At 39.7% G+C, this 21,930-nt stretch overlaps 1 protein-coding gene across 1 annotated transcript in view; it reads left to right on the top strand.

Moving 5' to 3' along the window:
* The window catches only part of Col25a1 (collagen type XXV alpha 1 chain), an 84,712-nt gene extending 69,789 nt beyond the window's left edge, over nucleotides 1-14,923 (top strand). Inside the window, exons 22-27 of the mRNA XM_090356541.1 lie at nucleotides 1,559-1,612; nucleotides 2,548-2,574; nucleotides 3,756-3,809; nucleotides 6,394-6,480; nucleotides 9,205-9,243; nucleotides 13,470-14,923. Coding sequence (XP_090212667.1) covers nucleotides 1,559-1,612; nucleotides 2,548-2,574; nucleotides 3,756-3,809; nucleotides 6,394-6,480; nucleotides 9,205-9,243; nucleotides 13,470-13,472 — 264 coding nt within the window. The 3' untranslated portion in view covers nucleotides 13,473-14,923. The remainder of the gene's footprint in view (nucleotides 1-1,558; nucleotides 1,613-2,547; nucleotides 2,575-3,755; nucleotides 3,810-6,393; nucleotides 6,481-9,204; nucleotides 9,244-13,469) is intronic.
* Nucleotides 14,924-21,930: the final 7,007 nt, after the last annotated feature.

Here is a 21,930-nt window from a genome sequence, read left to right on the forward strand (position 1 = left end):
CCCCTGGCTCTCAACTGTAATCCTAGCTACTCAATCTTCAGCTGAGAGCTGAAGATTACGCTTCAAAGCCAGCCCAGGCAGGTCAACAAGACTCATCTCCAATTTATCACCAAAAACAGCCAGGAACTGAGCTATAATTCAAGTGATAGCTTTTTCTGCTCAAGGCTGGTGCTCTAAGGGAAAGTGCCCAAGCCCTGAGTTAAAACCCCAGGACTAGCACCAAAAAAAAAAAAAAAACCCTGCCAACTCAGTCTGAAAGAAAGTGATTTTAATGTAAAGCTAGAATGCCCTTTCTATTAACAATTCTCACCTCTGATTAAGCCGCTGTTTATGTCACCTGATACCTATTCTAACACTGTCATATATCACTATCGTTTAATCCTGAGAACAGTTATTACAGATGATGGTTCATGTTTTATGACTCAGGTAGGTCTGTCACAGAAAGGCAGAGAAACTGACTAAAGGCATCTAGCTGCAGAAAGAGCCAGAACAAATGGAAAGGCCACGGGCCAAACTGACCCATATTGCCAAGTACAATTATGATGCATTATTGGAAAATGCAAAGTAAGAATGAGAAAAGTGGCCTGAAATTTGCTCAAGCTGAGACCTAGAGGAGAGAAGTCACATGTGTACCATGCTCTGCCATGTCCTTGTACTGGCAGTTTTCAGTGAAGCACAGATATGCCGTGTCCCTTTGTGAGCGCTCATCTGTGAAAACAAATGTGCTAACGCTTAAGCCATTTTGCAGGTGGTAAGAAGGTAAGATTTTCTACCAGCCTAGTCATATAAACATTACCATTACACCTGAAATACCAGTATCACTTTAATCTGGTGGCTGATGAAAACCTTGAAATGAGACTCCTCCTTTATTAGCACCATTATCTCTTCGTGGGATCACCTTTAATACCAAGTATTCTTTATAAATGTATACACTTATCATTTAAGCTGGGAAAGAGTGATGGAAGTAATAGAAATTTGATACTCCCAAGCATTTAGTGAACACATAAAAAGTTTTGCTGGGGTGGTGAGTGTGTGTGTGTCCGTGTGTGTCCTGGGGCTTGAACTCTGGGCCTGAGCATTTCCCTGAGCTCTTCAGTCAAGGCTAGCCCTTTACTACTTGAGCCACAATGCCATTTCCAGTTTTCTGGTGGTTAATTGAAGCTAAAAGTCTCATGGACTTTTCTGCCTGGGCTGGCTTTGAACTGTGACCTCAGATCTCAGCCTCCTGAGTAGCTAGGATTACAGGCCTGAGCCATCGGCACCTGACAGGAATACCTATTTTATATCAATGCTGGAGACAGTGAAGCATAGCGACCCAAATCTGTAAATCTGTTGGGCAATCAAGCAGCCCTAGTCTCTTCCTGCCCTTCTCCGAGCTCTTGGAGGAATCCACTGTGAATTCTGTTCATTGTATCACTGCCCACATCCCACAGAAATCTGGATCTCAAAAGTATCCCCAAGGAGTACCCCCTAAATAGAGGCTTCAAACACGGGTCATGAGAGAAGGTGGAGAACTGTAAGTGCATGTATGATTTGAACTTTCTGCTTTTCATTTTAGGGGGAAAAGGGAGCCACGGGAGAACCTGGACCCAGAGGGCCCCATGGCATGCCTGTGAGTCACTGCTGCATGAATGGTTGTCACCTGCAGCATGCACCCATCCATAACTTGTCACTCAAATGGTTAATCCTTCCCTTGGGCATCATACGCATCACACCTGAGAAGCAGGAAGTCCACTGAGGCTCTGCACCATGGATCATTCCATGTTACTCCCAGATAGTTAGCAGGCATGTGCCACCTACATGCATGGTCACACTATACATGTCACATGACTTGCATCCCACAAGGCTGTGGGATAAGCAGCCGCACTAACCTGAAAGGAGAAGTCTGATGATCAGATAATGACTGCTCTACGTGTTCTAGCTGGATGCTCAGACTGCCTTTTCATGGAATCCCAAAAGAAGAGTAGAAACTTCATCAATCACAGCCATCTTCATGCCTTATTTATTCTTATCGATTAATGTTTGGGAATAATTTACGAAGCTCACTGGAAAACAGTTTCTAGATTGCAACACTTCACATTCTTTATAAAGAATATAATCCCTCTCTGGTCCATATCTGGCCAAATAACTACACTTGACAAATACTCTTTACTGGACGAATAATAATAGGTAATAAACTAATTAAGCTACCAAAGTGCAATGATTTGTATCCTCCATTAGTGTTAGTGTGCAAGAACTAATAGTATTTTTGCTCTTGGCTCTACTCCTAAACTGATAATCTGAATAGAGAGCATTAATCCTCAGCAACAGAATCTATTTAACCCCATACATAATTTCTATGACCCTGACTAGAACACTAATAGTCACGTCACTTGACTTGGGTACTAATTTTAAATTTCATTTTATTAATTGATGAGGGCTCTTTTGCACTTTTCCAAAGTAGCTGTTCTAATACTTGAGTTGCATGTCCAGACAGCCTTAAACAAAAGAATAACCTGTTGGTGAAACTTTAGGAACACTAATGTAGCTACTATGGTTCTTTGACAGGGGAAAGATGGAGAGCCTGGTCTTGATGTAAGTAAAATGTAAAATAACCATCTTCTCATGTCATAGATGAGTTCCATCATCAAGAATAACAAGACCAGCTGGGTGCTGGTGGCTCATGCCTGTAATCCTAGCTACTCAGGAGGCTGAGAGCTGAGGATCCCAGTTTGGAGCCAGCTGGGGCAGAAAAGTCTCTGTGAGACTCTTATTTCCACTTAGCCACTCAAAATCCAGAAGTGGTGCTATTGTTTAAGTGGTAGAGCACTAGCCTTGAGCACAAAGAGGCTCAGAGACAGTGCCCAGGCCCTGAGTTCAAACCCCACAACCAACCAAGAAAAAAAAAGGAATAGCAAGAGCACTTGCTTGTCTATGCATGGGATATGCATAGAATATATTGCTGTGCATGTAGACAGCAATAGAATATACACTTATTTTGCATGAGATAAAAAGTACATATATATATAATTATCTGGTATAAAATTAGACTGACAGGGTATAGTGTCATTTCAGAAGGCTTTCCTAAATTAAACACATTCAACATCAGCACGGCCCATGTACAGGAAAGAAAAGATGCATAAAATCAAATGTCTCACCAGATACCTTTAGGGCATTAACATTTTTTTCTCAAAGCAAGTATAAGGTATTTTTCCCCTTATCATAAAGTCTCCACATATATGTTTTGCTAATGTAATTCCATAAAAATAGTGTCAAAAGCAAATGCCTCTAAAAGCAATTCCTGTTCTATATAAATGATGGTAACAGAAGTTAGAATAGTTGCTACACTGGGCACCTGTTGTGTGCAGTCTCACTTTGGTAGTTTGTGTATATCCCCTCATCCAATAATCATTAGTATCCATATGGTACATACCCATTGGGCCCCAATTTACAGTGAAAGAACTAAAGTGCAGAGGTATGTGATTTACCTGAGCTCATCAGTGGATGAGCCTGGACTCAAACTAGTATTCTGATATTCTCTCCTCCATGTTAGGAAAGAAAGCAAGAGAGTAATTGCATATAGATCATTAAGAGGGTAGAAAACTACTACTTCTACTTGTTACTTTATCTAAATTCTACCACTGTTTGGCATGCCATTCTGTTATGCCTGATTTCAGATCAATGAAATCTTAAACTGTGTCTCCCCTACCTGCACCTCAATCTCATCTTGCCGCACTGCACTAATAGATGTTTTGGGTCTGTTCTTTCTCTTCCAGGGCTTCCCTGGTCCACGGGGTGAGAAGGGAGACCTAGGTGAAAAGGGAGAAAAGGTAATTCCCTCTCAGCACATGTCTTGCATGCTTTTGCTCACTCGTGTCTTTTCTGTGCAACCTGTGGATTCCATCAGTGTCTTGTCTATCTCAGTCCTGGGTGCCAAAAATGCAATGATTCCTAATCCAAGGAATCAGGTCTCAAGGAAGGTTCCATTGCTAGAAATAAAGGGAATTATCTAGCATAGAAAAGAAAACATTCTAACCCTAGATATCACGCTATAACCTACCCCCTAGTAGCAATACCACTCAGAGACAGATCAGAAGGGTCATGGCTCAAGGCTAGCTTATCACCACAAATAAGATGAATGTGGCAATGTGCATCTGTAATTTCTGCTGTTCAGGAGACCAAAGTGGGAGGATTACAGTCCAAGGCCAGCCCCAGGGAAAGAATTAGTGAAATTCTCTCTGGGAAAAAAATAATAAGCAGAAGCCCGACACTTGTGGCTCATGCCTGTAATCCTAGCTACTCAGGAGGCTGAGATCTGAGGAATGAGGTTCCAAGCCAGCCTAGCAGGAAAAGTCCATGAGACTCATCTCCAATTAAGTTACAGAAACAGCAGGCATAGTGCTGTGGCTCAAGTGGTAGAGCATTACCTTTGAGCAGAAGGATCTCAGAGACAGGGTCCAGGCCAAGAGTTCAAGCCTCAGGACCAGCCACCACCCATGCCCCCCCAAAAAAGATGAAGAGTTCTCATATGCCTATACCCACAATGACCATAAGTTTGGGTTGCATAGTTGATTACTGAGACCATGAACGCATTATTCTGTATCTATTAGTGCCTTTTCCATCAAGCTTTTTGTTCATTAGCATGACAGGGAAAAATAATAAAAACAAGACTCTCGGTGCCTAATCCAGTGACACACATATGACAACTCTGTTGTGCTAAACCGTCAATCTTAAATGGATTGGCCAATCAAATAGTGAATTCAAAATTGACACCAGAGGCATTTGACCCTAAAGACAAATCCTTCTGAGAAGAAAGAGTTCCCCTAAAAGTTGAAGCCATCACTCTCATGGCACTGAAGTCACTTGCTAAGGAAAGACTATCACAAGCAGACGATTTCTGAATGCCCCTCCCCTGTCCCCAGCTTACTGGGTTCCAGTTCCCCACCATACATCATGATGAACTTCTCTTTCCCTCATATTTGAGAAACCCAAGTGGTTTTGATTCTGAGCTTTCTGATGCAATTCTCTTTTTTGGCACACAGGAGATACACGACGCACTTTCGCTGATGCTGTCAGAATGAATGCATTACTTTGACCGTGTATCTCTTATGTCTCTGTTGTCTATGTCTTTTCACCTCTGCATATATATCCCCTTGGCTTCCAAGATGAGTCTGTCCCATTGTTGACTGCCATCCTGACTCCAGAATGAACACACTCATTTAAATATGTACCGCCTCGTGTTTTGTATTCTGTACAGCACCCCACTCCCTGTCTATAAATGTGCCGAGTGCTTTATGCTAATGTGAAACAGCTGAGGTGATTCCTTCCTTCTGCTCCTTCTGCCTCCTTTCCTTTAGCCCTCCATCCCTAGTATCCATGCAGAGTTCCCACAACCTTTTCCTTGATTCCCAAGTACTAATTTCCACGGCTACATTCCTACTAATTGTCCTGCCAATTTCCCTCTCTCCCTCCCTCTCTTCCTTCCTCCCTCCCTCTCCCTCTCCTTCTCCATTTCCCTCTCCCTCTCCCTTCCTTGCTCCCTTGCTCCCTCCCTCCCTCCCTCTTCCATCCAAACAGCCTTTCCTTTCTCCAACAGAATATTTTCTGGCTTTTGTTCCTTTGTTGAGTAAGCTGGAATCTCACTTACCACTGTAAGCACCAGGCATGAGATCAGTCAAACAATGAATTAAAGAAGACCCCTAGCTTGATAGATGGCTGTTTCTCCCATCTGTATTTTGGCAAAGCATTAGCCTTTTGAACGTTTGTTTACCTGACTGAATAAGGAAAGTATTTGCTTTGAGTATTGTTTCTAAAAAAGAAAGAATATTTACCAAAGAGAAGTGTATGTTAATACAATGAATATTTTTTAACAAGAGCTGCCAAAACAATAGCCTACGACTGGATAGATTTCAAAGAGAAGCATACACACTCCTGACCATCATCTCTTTTCCTCTGATTCAGGGTAGCTATCATATCGTTCAGGATTAGGGAAATAAAAAGAAAAGCAAGATACAGGTATTGCAAATTAGGAAACCTGGCCATGATTCTGCCATGGGCTGGCTTTTAGTACGATTGACATCTGTCATCCTAACCCCAGGTCTCCAGGCTCCAGCTTCTCATTCTCCATGACTGCAAGTGAGTGGTGGGAGTCAGTCCTCATCTCACCCCGATCTGCTTTTGTGGGGTTTCCGCCATCTAGGCCTCTGTCTTTTTGTCTTGTTGAGCATCTCACAGCCCAGTACACATTGTGACGCCAAGCCTGCACCAGTTTTTCTAGTATCATGCCTTACCTAAAGCCCCAAAAGCGTGGTAAATGGCCTTCCAGACTCTCCTGAACTAAGCCATCTTTGGACTCCCTTGTAATTCCCTTCCCCAATTAAAACCTGTCTTTTATTTAAACCCTTGTATTCACAGGGGGAAAAGGGAAAGAAAGGCAAAAAGGGGCCTAAAGGGGAGAAAGGAGAACAGGGGGCGCCTGGATTAGATGCGCCCTGCCCGTTGGTATGTGTGACTCGTGGCACTGTCTCTAGACATCGTATGAGGGAGGAGATGGGCGAGGAGCAGCCAGAAGGCCCAGAGGCAGCAGGGTTCTACCAGGGGTTCAAGACATGATGCATTCCTCATCTTGTTAGAAGTGCCTGACCCTGATTCTAGGTCTGGTCTCTGGCCACCGGCTTTCGGCCTGGTTTCCTAATTCTCAAGGATGGCTGAGCCGCTGGAACCCAAATACAGGATCTGGGGTCGGGGTGGGGGGCGGGGAGGTGTACATGGCCATTCTTCCATCCCATCGAAAAGAGAAGCCCACACTTCCATCACAGGTCCAGTGACAGCAGGGTGGCCCAGCCACCTTTCATCTTGTCCCACTTGACTGAACAGAATGACATCTGTTTGTCCTTCCTTCCTGCTGCTGCTCCTCGTCCAGTCTCTTGTTGCTCTAGCTATTATTATTTGGTGCTTAAGTGAATTCTTGTGTTCGTAACATGATGAGTTAATTTTTACAAACAGGGATTCCGTGGCGTTAAGGGGGAAAAAGGGGAGCCAGGCCAGCCTGGACTAGATGGGCTGGATGCTCCTTGCCAATTGGTACAGTATTTCTCTTTCCTACCTTCCTGCATGCACTTCCTTTGTTGATCACATTTTCATCTCTACCAGTGTAAAGTGGAGCAAGCTTTACATGGCAAACACACTCACTACACGCATGTGCATGAACAGTTCTTTCCAAGACACCCCCTCCCTCCCCCCCCCCAGACAGGGGGAAGAGAACATGCATGATCATTATCAGTGAACATGAACTAACGGACATCCTTCTCACAACTGACCTGACCACTGCATCTGTGTTCTTTAAATATTTATGGATTAGCTGAATATTCCCAAAGATTATTTTTAAATTACACTTTTAAAAAAAAGCTTTCATGTGAAGGTACTGTTAGACTAGTAACTTCTCATTTTGCCTCAAGTTTAACTATTTCTCCCCACTCCCCAAAGAAAGGGTTTGCGTTGGGGGAAGAGAAGGAAGAGAGGGAATTCTTTTGCTAAGTTTTTATCAGGTCATAAATAGGGCCATAAAATTAGGCTTCTGGCATTGAGAGCTAATTGATTCAAGGGAATGCTACTAGGAGACTTAGTGAAGAAAACCACATCTCTCTAGCCCAGCTCATTGGCTCATGCCTGTAATCTTAGCTACTCAGGAGGCTGAGATCTGAGGATTGTGGTTCAAAGCCAGCCCCGGCACTAAAGACAGGAAGGCTCTTATCTCCAATTAACCTCTAGAAAACCTGAAGTGGTGCTGTTGCTCAGAAGGTAGGGCAATAGCCTTGAGCTGAAGAGCCCAAGGACAGTGCCCAGACCCAGGGTAGGGCGATAGGCTTGAGCTGAAGAGCTCAGGGACAGCGCCCAGGCCAAGGGTTCAAGCCCCACGAACAACAACAACAACAAAAAACCTTATGCCCCTCTGAACTTTTAAAGATAATAATAGTTTGCAGCCCAACCTCTCTTCTCTGTCCCTTAACCTTTGCAATTTAATGGTCTCTCCTTTTGAAACTCACTTTCCTAAAGTAGACAAATCTCCCTTATCTCCATTGGCATGAACTCAAAATCCTCCTTACACTAAAATCTAAAAAACAAAAAACAAAATCTACTGGGTGATCTCCTTTTCCTTGTACCAACCTGGCACCACCAGTTTTCCCAAATATTTTAGAAAGCTCTTTCAAGGATCTATAGCATCAAAAAAGAAAGTATATTCATATCTTCTGGAGTATAAGAAAAAATTGAACGGTTATTGTAGATGGGATGTGCATGTTCTTGATTTGATTCTTAAATGCTAAGCATGATTCTTTAAAGGTAAATTTAGATTTTAAGTCTTTTATGAGATGTTGGAGGAAATATGAGGAAAAATATTACTATGGCAATAATTATACTTAGGGTCCAGCGTTCTGTTTTTTTTTTTTTTGCTTGCTATTGATACTCATGTTTTATGAGCATTTTATTGGGGGAAATATATGCATGCCTTCATAATATGCCAACTTTTCCTGTTTCATTTGTATCATTTGTATTTGAAGCATGTTTATACTTCAAATTAAATTTTGCAACATTTAGGAAGTTAGTATTCTGCCTAGAATGCAAATTGACTTCTAAGAACTTAAATAGAAAAATTAATGGTGTGAATAGAATTGTACTTTTATATAGACCTATATTTCCATTGAGTGTATTCTATAATTCCTACGTTCTATATAGGAAAGCAAAATTATTGGCATATGAAAAGCTATAAACTTCAGGTAGAAATGATTTACTACTGGTGGCCATTGTCATGATTCAGTTATATGTGATCAGGAAGATACATTATTTTTGCTTATTTAGCAAAATATGAAATATATTTTAAGGAAATTGAGATAGTACAATTTTGTTAGCTAAAGATGTAACTGTGAGTAGACCACTAAACCATTATGCTTTGAAAATTATTTTCTCAAGATTAGTTGTAGCTTTTGTGTACTTCATGTGTTTTCAAAATGTGTGCACATTCTGTTTGAATTATCTTCATTTTAACTAACATTAGGTGTTAGTTAATTGGGTGTTGCTAGTTAATAAAGTTAATAAGGTATTGGGAGTTGCTAGTTAATAAAGGATGTGTAGGACCAGAGCCACCTAAAAAGTAGAAAGTGTGGAAGCAGTGAAATTTGATCACTCCTGAAGAGCCTGAAGAATTCTTTCTCTGCTCCTTTAAAACAGGGACCAGATGGATTGCCCATGCCTGGTTGTTGGCAGAAGGTTTGTGGAATTTTTTTTTCCTTAATGGAAGTCCTCTCCCTTTCTGGGACCTGGCCCTTTCCATTCAGAACAGATATTTAGAATTTGACATTCAACCAGTTGATTATTAAAAAGCAACATATCCCACCTTCAGAATCTCTTTTGATGAATATATTTATTGTTGATTTCTTTCTAAGCTGATGACTTAAACAGTTCTTAGTATTATACCTTGTTATCTGCAGTTTTGCAGGGACTGGGGGGAGGTGAAAATCTCTGGCCTAACGGCTGTATAATACCCACAAAATCATCTGGCTGACTCTTCCAAGACAACAACAGGTAGGAGTTGAAATTCAATAAATCTAGGAGTCATTTTCAAAAAAAACGTCAACGGATTCACGCCCACAAAAGATGCAATAACCATATAAATGACCCTTGGCAGAGTGAAGAATAAAAAAGGTTCCCATCCTTGTGTTTGGAATGGAAAGGGGCAGTACCACCTTGATAACCGTGTCCTCCTGCTGTTTAAAATGATTCTTCCCCATGACTTTGTCCTTTATATTCAATTACTTAGACAAAAATAACATCTGGTAGAACCCTGACTGTGTTAGTCATGAAGCTGAGAAAGCAGAAAATGATCTCTTTTTTTTTTTTCCTTTGGTGATGTCTTGATTTGTTAAGAAAACCTGATTAACGTTAAACTGGCATCTTTTATGATACCAATCTATTCTAGCCTCTAACTCTGACTACCCAGAGCCACTGGGGCATACACTCAGGACATGTGGGATGAGTCCCTGGGAAACCCTCTGTGTACAAAAGCTATGGGGTGAACCCTTTTCAATTGGAGCCAGTCATCTCATTTCATCCATGCAACAATGCACAGATGAGGAAACTGAAATGCAGAAAAGCAAAGGAACTTACAGAAACATTGAGCTGGCCCATAATGAATTTGGCAAAAGAGAAACAAAGACAGAACTGCAAGCAGGGAAAAACTATTCTGTAAATCTCAGAAAAAATGCCAGATCTGTTCACAATAATGGTGTGAACCCCATCAGAAAGGATCGTACACACTATGGAAGGACAAAATGAAAGTGAAAATGAACTGAAGAAAGTATACAAGCTATTTTGAGGATTTTAGATTTTTTTTTTTGCCAGTCCTGTGGCTCTAACTCAGGGCCTGAGCACTGTCCCTGGGCTTTCCTCATGGCTAGTGCTCTACCAGTAGGAGTCGAACCCAGGTCTTCATACATGCTAGGCAAGCACTCTACCACTAGGCCAAACTTCCAGCCCTAGATTATTTTTTAATGCCAGTAACAGGGCTTGGACTCAGGGCCTGGGCACTGTCCCTAAGCTTTCATGCTCAAGGCTAGCACTCTACCACTTGAGACACAGTTCCACTTCCAGCTTTTTAGGCTTAATTGGAGATCGGACTTTCCTGCTGTAGCTGGCTTTGAACTTCAAACCTCAGATGTCAGCACTTTGAGTAGCTATGAGCTATCAGCATGCAGCTTAGAGGTTCTTTTTTATCCAAAACCTATAACTTATTCTGTCATGGTGGCCAGAGCACTGTTAGAACAAACTATGTAAGAGAGCAGAAACTTAAGACTCTTGACTTTTAATTGCTTCTCAAATCAACACCTCAGCCACTAAGGAAATCCTGATTAATTCTCTTAATGAATTTCACAGACTTAGCTAAGGAAAGCCAAACCTCTCTAAGCAACATCATTTATTTAGGAGCTTTCCATATTCATTCCACTTTCAGCCCATCAGGTAATTAGCTCTACCACCTAAGGTCAAGTAGGTCTCAGGCTATGCACAGAGGTGCAGATCATTAATTCTTCCCTGATGAAACTATCTTCTTGCTGTCCTAACTCCCATCTGAGGTATCTGTAATGCCATCCTTAGCTGAGATCACTCATCTTTGTCTGGTAATTGAATAAGATAATGATTTTTTTAATGCATTTATTAGCACACTTTACACAGGTGAAAGGTTTACTTGCCCCAGACTCTGACACCACTGAGAACGTGGAGGCATAATTGTTTGGGGAAAATTCTGAACATCATTTTTTAAATAGATGTAGTTCCATTTGCTGAATTTACCAACAGAAGTGTTGCTAAACTAAAACCAAAGTACAATGTACCAGTTTGTGGAAGAATTTGTATAATGAGAATAAATAGCAATATGTATTCAGAAAGCACAAGCAGGCTTAGCACCTGACTATAATCCTAAGGTCTGAAGACTGAAGACAGGAGGACTGTGGGTTTCAGGCTTAAGTTGTATAGCAAGATCCTGGGTTAAGAGGGGAGGGGAGGGAAGAAGAAATAAAAATCCAAAGTAAACTTGGTTTTCTAGGAATAAGAAAGTATATAAGGGTGGGGGGGAGGGAAATGGGGATCAAGACATGAGAAAGGGTATCTATGTATGTGAATTAATGCGCCTTCTATCTGGCAAATATAATGTAACCCTTCTATTAATTAAAATAAAAATATATGAAAAAAAGAAAGTATATAATAGGAAAAGGCCTAGCTAGAGCCTGGTCCTTTAATTCCATACCTTTATCTCTTTTTGAAATATATCTCTAAACCATTCTCTCTGACAAGTTTGTTATAGAGTCTTACTAAAACCAAGGAATAGTTTTTTTTTTCTTTTTTTTTTTTTTTAGTTTTTTTTAGTTAGTTTTTTTTTTTTTAGTATTTTTTTTCCAAATAAAATTTTCAAATCTGAGGGGTTGGAGGAGGGAAGACAATGTAAAATTCTACAGATCATTTCTAAAACTTCGGGTTATGGCGCCCAAAGTCATGTCAGACTTGAAATCTGAGATAAATATTTGGATAAAGGAATTTGTCCCAGAGCCCCAAATTCTGGCACGGATGTGTGATGCATTAACTTTGCATGAAGGCCATTTCTAAAGATCAAAGTATACACCCTTCAAAGCACATCTAGGAGAGCATCGTTTTTGTTTCCCTGGGAGACAGAAAAACCAGTATCACTAATTAACAAACTAAGATGGAAAAGAGCAGGAGAAAAGATCTCTACCATTTTAATCTCTGTAGTTGACTTTTCTCACTGAGAGGTGCTTTTCTGTTGTTTGTTTGCTTTGTTTTGTTTTGTTTTGAGTGACTCAAGAATTCTCCAAGATTTCCTTATCATCTGATACTAAGAAGTATACTACTTCTTAGCCTTCCAAATTTAGCTTCAGTTTTAAAGAAAAACAACCTTCCTAATACACTTGGCCATTATTAAGTAAACAGTACTCTGAACATTCACATAGTGAGCACAAAGGAGGATATTCTTAGGAGAGGGTCACAATGGCTCAATTGCTATGTGCATATGATCATACGTTTATTGAAGTAAACTCCATGAAATACAAACAAGAGATTTCTTCTTGTACCACTTGCAATTATTTTTTTCCCTTCCAGTTTATTCCCTTTGGTCACCATCTTTTGTAATTTCTGTACCCTTTGTCTTGTATATATACTTACCTTATCTGGGGAGGAAAAGCACAGAAATGGAAGGCCAAAGGGTAAACCAATTCAACAGTGATACTCCCTAGACACGTTGTTGGAAATGAACCATACAACTTGGGGGGAGGGAGGGAAATGGGGGAAACTGAGGGACAGGATAACACTGTTCATAAAGAAATGTATGCTTTGCCTGACTTATGTAACTATAACCCTCTGTACATCACCTTTTCAATAAAATTTAAATTTAAAAGCAAATCTTTCTAAGGATGGCAGCTCAGAATGAGGAATCTGGGATTTATGAAATCTTGGGTTGTTCAGCTTAGGGCAGAGCTATCTAGAAGAAAGAGGAACCAAGGATCAAAGTGCTCAGAGCATGCAGGGGTTAGTGAAGCAATCACCACTAAGGACAGAATTCTGGGCCATTTCCCTAGCTGTGTTGTAATGCTTGACATTTATGTAAGATACAAACACAAACCATAATGTAACTGTAGCATAATATCCAAAAAAATCCTAATTTTCTGCTTTCCCAGAATACTGACAGAGAGATACACTTATTACAGATTTCTCTGTAGAAAATATGAGTTTGACCTAGGATGAAAATAATCATGACATCTGGGAATTGAGAACAACAGGATGTGGAAAACATCTGAATGATCAGTTAATTCATTAGTGAAAGACTATATTCAAGGTTCTACCAGCTGTCCTAAAAATATCAATTTCGAACTGTCATCCAAGACTACTAATTCCATGTATTGTCTTTTTGTTGTTGTTGTGTTTTTCTGCAGTGATGAACCTAACCTTCCAAGCATGAAGTTGTGTATATAACGATCCACTCTCTATATTTATAGTTGAAAACCGAAATGCAGGTTTTGCAAGTCAGAGATCTGTTTACATAGAGCTGCTTCCTCTCGTTCGCAGTAGCATACATGTCCACCTTCCCTCCACTTACATCTGAAATTGGCCTATTTATGAAACTAGTGAGGCGCCTGCAAAAAATACATCAGTTATTTCTTTAACCTTACATGAAGCTATTTATATGGACATCATCGATAAAGAAGGATCATCCTTGTTATTTTCTTACTTTGGGCCTGTTAATTGCATGGACAGAAAACAAAAATGCCCTGAAATAGTTTACATGAAATGGTGACCAAATATGGACTCAAAGCTATGAATGTGTACTGTACTGACTGACTGGAGTTTCTTGTCACATTCCCACTCACATTCCTCTATTAGCATTGATTTGTACCCACACCATCCACTGAAACTAAAAATGCATGACTGTGTGCCAACCCTGCCTGTCATTGTGCAGATTCAGAAGCTGAGCATGCTGCTTAGTGAGACCATTGATTATATCTGAGCTTTTATTCCTTTTTGCCATCTCAAGGGGGTTACACCATGGCTTATTGCCAAAAAGAGATAAGTTGGTGGAGAGCGCACACCCAGTGGATCTTATATTTTGAGGGCACCTACAGTCCCCAAACTGCAGGTCTACAGCTCCCAGTATTGTAGGCTCACGTGGCCACTTTGGTTGAAATACCGAGGGCTTGAGCCGATGGCTGCCACCTGTTTTCCTTGGGCTGCCCTTGGCAGTGAAGACACGGAAGAGGACCAGCTCAGCATGCTGAAGAGTCTTTCAAGAGACCAATAGGAAAGAGGTTTACAGACGCAAACACCCAGAACAGCAGACTTTTTATTTTTAATAAGCTGAACTCTAGCAGGTGTGGAAAATGGGTGCTTTTGGAAAATGATGGAAGCATGAAGCACTACTGGGGATAGGAGATTCTTGGAATGGTCCCTCCGATCCTGAGGACAAAGGATATGGCATCGCACCGAAGCTTAGGTTGCTGACACAGCCATGTGTGTCGTCTTTAGAAGGGGTCTGCCAGCTGCTGTGGAAGCAGCCTGGAGTTCCTGACCATCTCCACCCAAGCTGACTGTGAGAACTTTCCTTCCTTCTGAGTTCCCACCCATACCCAGCATCTCCTGCGAGGTCTAGAAAATACCTAGACAAGAGATTGGTTTTTCTCCCATTCTTTTTCATACTTTTCCTTTTTCTTAGCCCTGGGAGTATTTTAAAAAATTCTTTATCACTTTTGTTTCAAGCAATATTGTTTAAAGTTGTTTCATAATAAGTTGATGCCAAGAATTGAAATGATTCTTTTACATCTTTTTTTAGATAATTGAAAATACCTTTTAAAGCTCTATTTGCAGCTTACTCATTGTAAAATATGAAAGTGAAGTATTTTGTCGTACTTTTGGATTTTTTTACATCATGAATGTAACATATGTAGAGACTAATAGAAAATCAAGATGTTATCACATTGGATAACATTAATTCATTTCTATTTCTTATTATTCTAAGAGTTTTCTTTTATATTTAGACTTCTTTCTCTCTGTTGCTTTTACATTTCTAAATATTTGTCTTATCCACAGACCAAATCTGAGATCTCAGAAAGCTATGAAATATAGTTGCCATAAAAAGAGTATTTTTCATCTACTTGCTCAGAAATCACCTAACAATATTAAATTGAGCATTTCTTTGCACAGTCTAAAAACTTGGTAGCACATTTGGACATGGCTTAGGTAGAAGAGTTATGGAAGAGTAACATTGCTGAAGAGAAGTAGTCACCTTGTCAGCTCATTAGAGAAATTTCATTTTCAATATGATTTATCATCATTGTGTGGGAAATTTTCAGTTATGAGCATAAGTATACTCCACCAGAAACTAGCTCATCATTGGTTCATGGTAACACCAGTAAAGATAAAATGGTAAGATCCTTGTAAGATCATAGGATAGCCTTAGATCCTAATGATCACTCTTAGATCCTAATGATCACTTTCATCTTGTGTAACCAAGTGCTCCATTATTTAAATGTCATCTTTTTTAACATTAAGCTTCTAAGGTTAGGGAGATGTTTAAACTAGTAGATGCACCTACATGGCAATTTTTTCTAGTAACATTCCACACCTCTAAGCCAATTTAGCATTTAAAAACAGCAGAGAATATTTCAGAACTATTTTTTTTTTGCCAGTACGAGGCTTGAGCTCAGGGCCTGAGCACTGTCCTTGACTTTCTCAAGGCTAGAGCTCTACCACTTGAGCCTCAGCACCACTTCTGGCTTTTTTCTATGTATGTGGTACCGAGGAGTTGAACCCCGGTCTTCGTGCATGTTAGGCTAGCACTCTATCACTAGGGCAAACTCCCTGCCCCCAGAACTATTTCTTATAGGATTTGAATAGGATATAGTATTGCTCAATGTCTGAAACAATTGTCTTAAATGATTTGGGGGGGGAAAAGAACCAAGCGAGTGGAACTACATCATCCTGAACAAAACTATAACATCCTGCGAAAAGCCCAGTGACTATATTTCTTCCTTTTCTTTCTATTCCTCAAGTAGAAAAGGTTGTGAGATGGATTACTACTTAAGACTTCTATTTCCAGTGAGAAGACCTCAACATCAGAGAAGCACTTAACATTTTTGTGGAACCTTTCCCTTCGAAGAACCATGAGGCTTTCCTGTGTAACTTTTGCTTCATAACTGATTTGACAATAACGACTTAGTCCATGATTAAAAGAACTTATAAGTTTCCACTATATTTATTTCCTTGGGAAATAAGAAAAAAAGAAAAGACAATACTTCTCATTTTTCCATGGAATGGCCATATCTTCACCATAAGTATTCTTAAAGTTTGGGTTACTAGAGTATTTTCAAACATCTCTACATGAATCATCAATATAGGGAGTTCTCAGTTTCCAAATGTATCGATAATGAATTGTGGTTACTGAAATACGGAGACAGGTAGCAGTTTCTTTAAAAGTTCTTTTAATCTATATTACTGGATTGAATACTGAAAAGGGGAAGATATACTGGCACTAAATCCAGGGCAACTTCTACTTCTGGTCAAACATCTTTAAAGGATAAAAGTTGTCATATGTTTTAGATCAAAAATGCTTTTCCACTCATTTTGGTTGGTGCTAATATATTTCATGTTTTTCTTTATGGACAATGCAACTCTACTACAGAAAATTTCATTTCATTGCTTTATAGCATTCCTAAACTGTGTGTGACTTTTATTGTTTTTTAAAGTTTGTGAATTTGCTACTTTTATGATTCATTGATCAGCCTTTCTTTATGTAAAAAAAAAAAAAACAGTGTGCCTTTAGGTGATTTTGATTTTAAATTTGGGTCATAGATCCCTTTATAGGTCATACACTTTACTCAACTTTCATTTACCTCATCTTTTAGCTTACATAATCTGATTAGACTTGACACAGCGAGTGGTAGTCTGTACATGCCTTTAGAATACCAGGTGCTTAAATATGCACAGATCATTCTTCCAGTTCTTGTTATTATCCAAAGCAGTCCTGGAGAATTGTTTTATCGTGTGAATTTATAGAGAACATTGGAATGTCTTTCATTTCTACCAATAGAAAAGTCTTGCGGTTTTAACATCCAGCCTTATGCCTAAGACACACTAAAGGAATAGCAAAACCTTATACATCGAAGTGATTTATACAGTGTTTCCTTTGTGCACAGTATGTATATTTGCTAATGTAGAAAACAATCAAATCAGCACACCTATGCCAACAGTATGTTTTTTCCCCTTAGGAATGTGCTTAATTTCCAAGGGTTTTTTTTGTTGTTGTTTTATATTGAAACAGACCTCTCCCCATCTTTGCATCGTCTTACCCAAACGTGGCTTTACTGTACTTAACCTGATAATGTTTTAGTGCCTAAGGAGCTGGTATTTGAAAGCTTGGTTTTCTAGTAAATCAAGAAGTTGATTAATATTTTTAATCAACTACTGCCAGAAAATAAAACTTTGAATTTCTACAAATGAACAAAAAAGCTCTTATCTCCAGAAAGTTAAGCAGTCATGGTCTGTAGGAATCCACTGTTTCCAAAAATACTAAAAATAGTAACTGAATGGTGTTAGCTGTTAAATCACATATATAGCAAAATTGAAATCCATGTTTGGCCAGGTATTACTGCTGAATTGTTTCAGCATACAAAGGCATTTTTCAGTCCCTTTTATTACCCTTAACACCTCTTCAGCTTAGCTAGATTTGTTATATGCCAAATGACGACAGTCTTATTTAAATTTTTGTGGATTTATTTGTTTGGTGTGTTTTTAATCCAATACTCATGAATATGACTTTTTTTCATTAAAAATACATTTAGGTGCATAAATTACCTATGCTGCTCATTAAATAGGAAAACTTTTAACCTGACCTATCATGTCTGATTTCTTGACACAGTACCAGTTTCTCACAATGCAGTTGGTAGTCTCTCATCTCAGAAATATTAATGAATTTGATTCACAAAAGAATGTCTTAGATTGTTGACATCTCTGTGAATATCCTTTCTACTGTTGTAAATGTTTCATTCAACTTAACATTTTCTTAAAGATGTATGTATCTGATTTCTCTTTAGGAAATATTATATTTGTTTTTGTTACATTTTAAACATCATCTCTATGTGCAGCTATTTTTATATTGCCAAAACCTCACCTAAGTATGTAAGAAGAGGAAAATGAAAAAGATGATAATCATTAATTGCATTGTGATTTTATGTTAATATTTCATGGGCCAGCCTCATGTCATTGATTATTCTAAGAATGTGTTGTGTCCCATCACTGTGAGCATGGCACAAAGCTGATTATCTCAGTAGTGTAAATATTTGAAAGACTGAATTCGCCCCGATTTCCTATTTCAGTTTCTTGTCATTTCTCCAGCTGAAATCGCCTCACCAAAGGATGCATGATGGGCAGTTGGGAGATGATTATTACATCTTGTTCACTTTGTAATTTGTTTTTTATTTGCTTTTTTTTACACTTGTTTTCAGGGTTCCTAGTTTGTGAGAAGTTGAGCTTCAGAATTATTTTTACAGTATTTATGACTTATTTTCATAATGTAAAAAGTGTGTAATTATTACAATATTAATCCAACAATAATGAATTGTATTGTTATAAAGCTTTATTGATATTCATGAAAACCTTGGCCTATTTTTTTATTTAGACACAGTCCACAAAGAATTTTAGTCTACTTTTCCACACCATCATAACTCTACCAGTCAACCAGTACATAGCCAAGGGATTCTGTTTAAAACTAATACTTTCTGTGTTAAGTACTAACGCTTCCAGTATTCTCTGTCTTCATGCTCCCCCTCACACGAGTTCACACAGTGAGATTAGAATATAGTACATAACAGTAACTGTTTAGTGCATGGTGGATGACTGAATGCCTCCACTCAACAATTATTTCCAAGTCCCAAATAAAAGCACTTCTAACACACTCATCTTTCTTGTTCCTAACATTAGCATTAGACACACATACCACTACCACCCTTTCCAACACCTTTGTGTCTACGTGCGCGTCCTGGGGCTTGAACTTTATAAAGCCTGGGAGCTATCCCTGAGCTATTGTGCTCAAAGCTAGTGCTCTACCACTTGAGCCACAGTGCCACTTCCAGCCCCCCCTTTTTTGTAGTTATTGGAGATAAAAGTCTCCCAGACTTTCCTGATTAGGCTGGCTTAAGGTCTCCCCTGTCTCTACAATCCTGTCATTTTCACCTGCCCTGCTTTCTCATTGCCCTCAGTCCACTCTTCCTCCTCTGCCTTGATTACGAATGTTCCTCCGGACTCTGACTCAGTTCATCCTATCTTGTGCACTTCTGCTACACATTCTCAAGAGGAGCTCACGCTCATCCATGAAGAGTAAACCATGCTGTCTCCAAGGAGCCTTCCTGGTGTCTTCCAGACCAGCCATCAGGACCGTGGCCACATGGGTGCTAAGCATGGGTTCTTTATCTTCACGTGAACCCTGTTTCTCTCCAAGACCTATAGCGCTTATTGCCCCCTGCCATCCAAGCACAGTGAGACACCACACTCGAGCACCACACCCCTCTCAACACCCTCACACACAGCCTCTATCCAGTTACCACAGCTCCTCCACTCCACCTCCTCAATCTTTCCCAGGCCCACCCCATTTCAACACTGCCTCTGTTTGTCCTCATTTCTCTCTGTGCTTGAGAAGAGCCTTCTAAATGGCCTCCTGGGATCTAGCCACGCCCTCCATGCGCTGTATCACTGAGGGTGATGACACAAAGCAAAAGAATCAACACGAACTAAACAGTTCTTTGTGTGAGACACCATAGGATGAGAACTGCCTTCATCAAAAACATCAGCTTTTGAGATCATTTCTCAGTATCACCCAACCGTATGTGCCAAAATAATTTTATTAGAAACAGCTCAAGAGGAGAATAGAACAGTGATTCTTCCCGTGCTTGAAATCGTCCAGCAGGCAGCCTTCTTCATGCAGATGCTTTGGTACTTTGCGACTCAACATGACTGGCTTCATAAAGCATCCTGTCTCCCAGCTCAGCAACCCAGCCCAAAGATTCCCCATGGTAAACTATTCCATAGCTGCTCCCAAGGCCTAAAATAGTCCCATCCTCAACCCCACCCCAGGTGATGAACACAGCCCACTCTTCCAGGACTCAGCAGATGCATTAGCAAACACCCCCTCCTGCCAAGCTCAGATACTACTCAGCTCTACTTGTCACGTGGTTCAATACTGCTAAATACTTATCAAATTATACATAACTGTATGTCTCCTCTACTAGATGAGAAATCAGAAAGTCATTGTAGAGTCTCAGTTATTTTTTAACAAATGAACCAATTCCAAAGCAACCTAACTCTCTGGAACTTAGGGATTTTACTAATGTCCTAATAGTTGGAATAATCCTCACATACATACGCATTAGAATGTACTAGATTGTTTCTCCAACTCAAGCTAAATATATCATGACCTTTTTTCTTCTGAGTCTAATATTAAAAATATGGTTTCCATGAAGTTGGGAGTAGTATTCCCTCATAAGTGACCAGTGAGGAATAAACCTTTACAGAAATGTATAAAGAGTTTATCAAAACTGAAGAGCAAGCCAACATGCAGAAGTGCATGAAGATGGCTGAGTGGTTTAGAGTTAACAGGAAAGCTGATGACCAAGATCTGGTCACAGAATGAATCTGTACAGTGTACACAGATCCATGGAAACAGAGTGTTTATCGTTTTCTTCATTTTTTGTTTGTTTGTTTTGTTGTGGGGCTTGAACTCTGGGCCTGAATTCTTCAGCCCAAGGCTACTGCTCTACTATTTGAGCCACGGTGCCACTTCTGGTTTCTTGGCAGTTAATTGGAGGAGAGACTCAAGGACTTTTTGTGCCCAAGTTAGCTTTCAACTGTGATCCTTGGAGCTCTTCCTCCTGAGTAGGTAGCCACTTGGCTTATCTCATCCCATCTTTATAATTATACTGTGAGGTTTCAGAATTTTATCAGTCTCGTTTTAAACCTTAGACATCTAGAATGTCAGAAATGTCTTTTAGCCAAGCTCATACAGCTAAAAGTCACAGAGCCAGAATTCAAAACCAACCTCCACATTCTTCACTATAGTGCTAAAGCTAGCAAGCAGTCTTGCCATCAATACAGTTACAGTACAGGCACAGTTACAGTCAGCCAATTATATTTCCCTACAGCTCAAAAGTGCTACAAAGAATGGTTAGATTCACGACAGGTGACCTTGAAGATTTCCCAAATGTCTACTCCTAATATCTGAAATCAGGAAGACAAAGTTCTCCCTAATACTTAAAGGAAAATTAAGAATCCTGATGATACATCAAATCCCACAGGAAGTGGAGTCACATTCTCCTAATGAGTTTCCCATTTCAAAAAGCTGGCTACATCCAGTATTCCCCTTTTTCAACATAATCAACAACATCTCATCCTTACTCCATAGTAAGAATAAAAATATCAACCTGGTTTTTGAAAGGGTTAACTACTTTCCTCACATCTGATCTCCCAGAATACTATGTCTAATCAGTAAAATTCATTTCAATCTACTAAAGAATTCTAAGGGGATAAACACATTTTATATGCATCTCACCAACAGGGGGCACATTGTGAATGCTAGAAAAATGACTAACCCTTAAATGCCCAGAGCCCAATTTCCTGATAAGCCATATCTAATAAAGAATTAAGATTGGTGTCAAGACTCTTGCCAGTGTCTGTGAATGTTAGCAACCAAAACTGACTTATTGACCATAATTGACTTACTTAAAATCTATCTCATCTACATACACAATTTCACTCTCAATGTTTTCTGGGTTGAAGGTCATTCATCAAAATGCAAATGAGAAAGCAAAATGTTTCTACAATCCACAAATACAAATAAAACAAGGATTAGTGCGA

Source organism: Megascapheus bottae, chromosome 23 (genome assembly GCF_031878675.1).
Source record: "Megascapheus bottae isolate mThoBot1 chromosome 23, mThoBot2.hap1, whole genome shotgun sequence".
Lineage (NCBI taxonomy): Eukaryota > Metazoa > Chordata > Mammalia > Rodentia > Geomyidae > Megascapheus > Megascapheus bottae.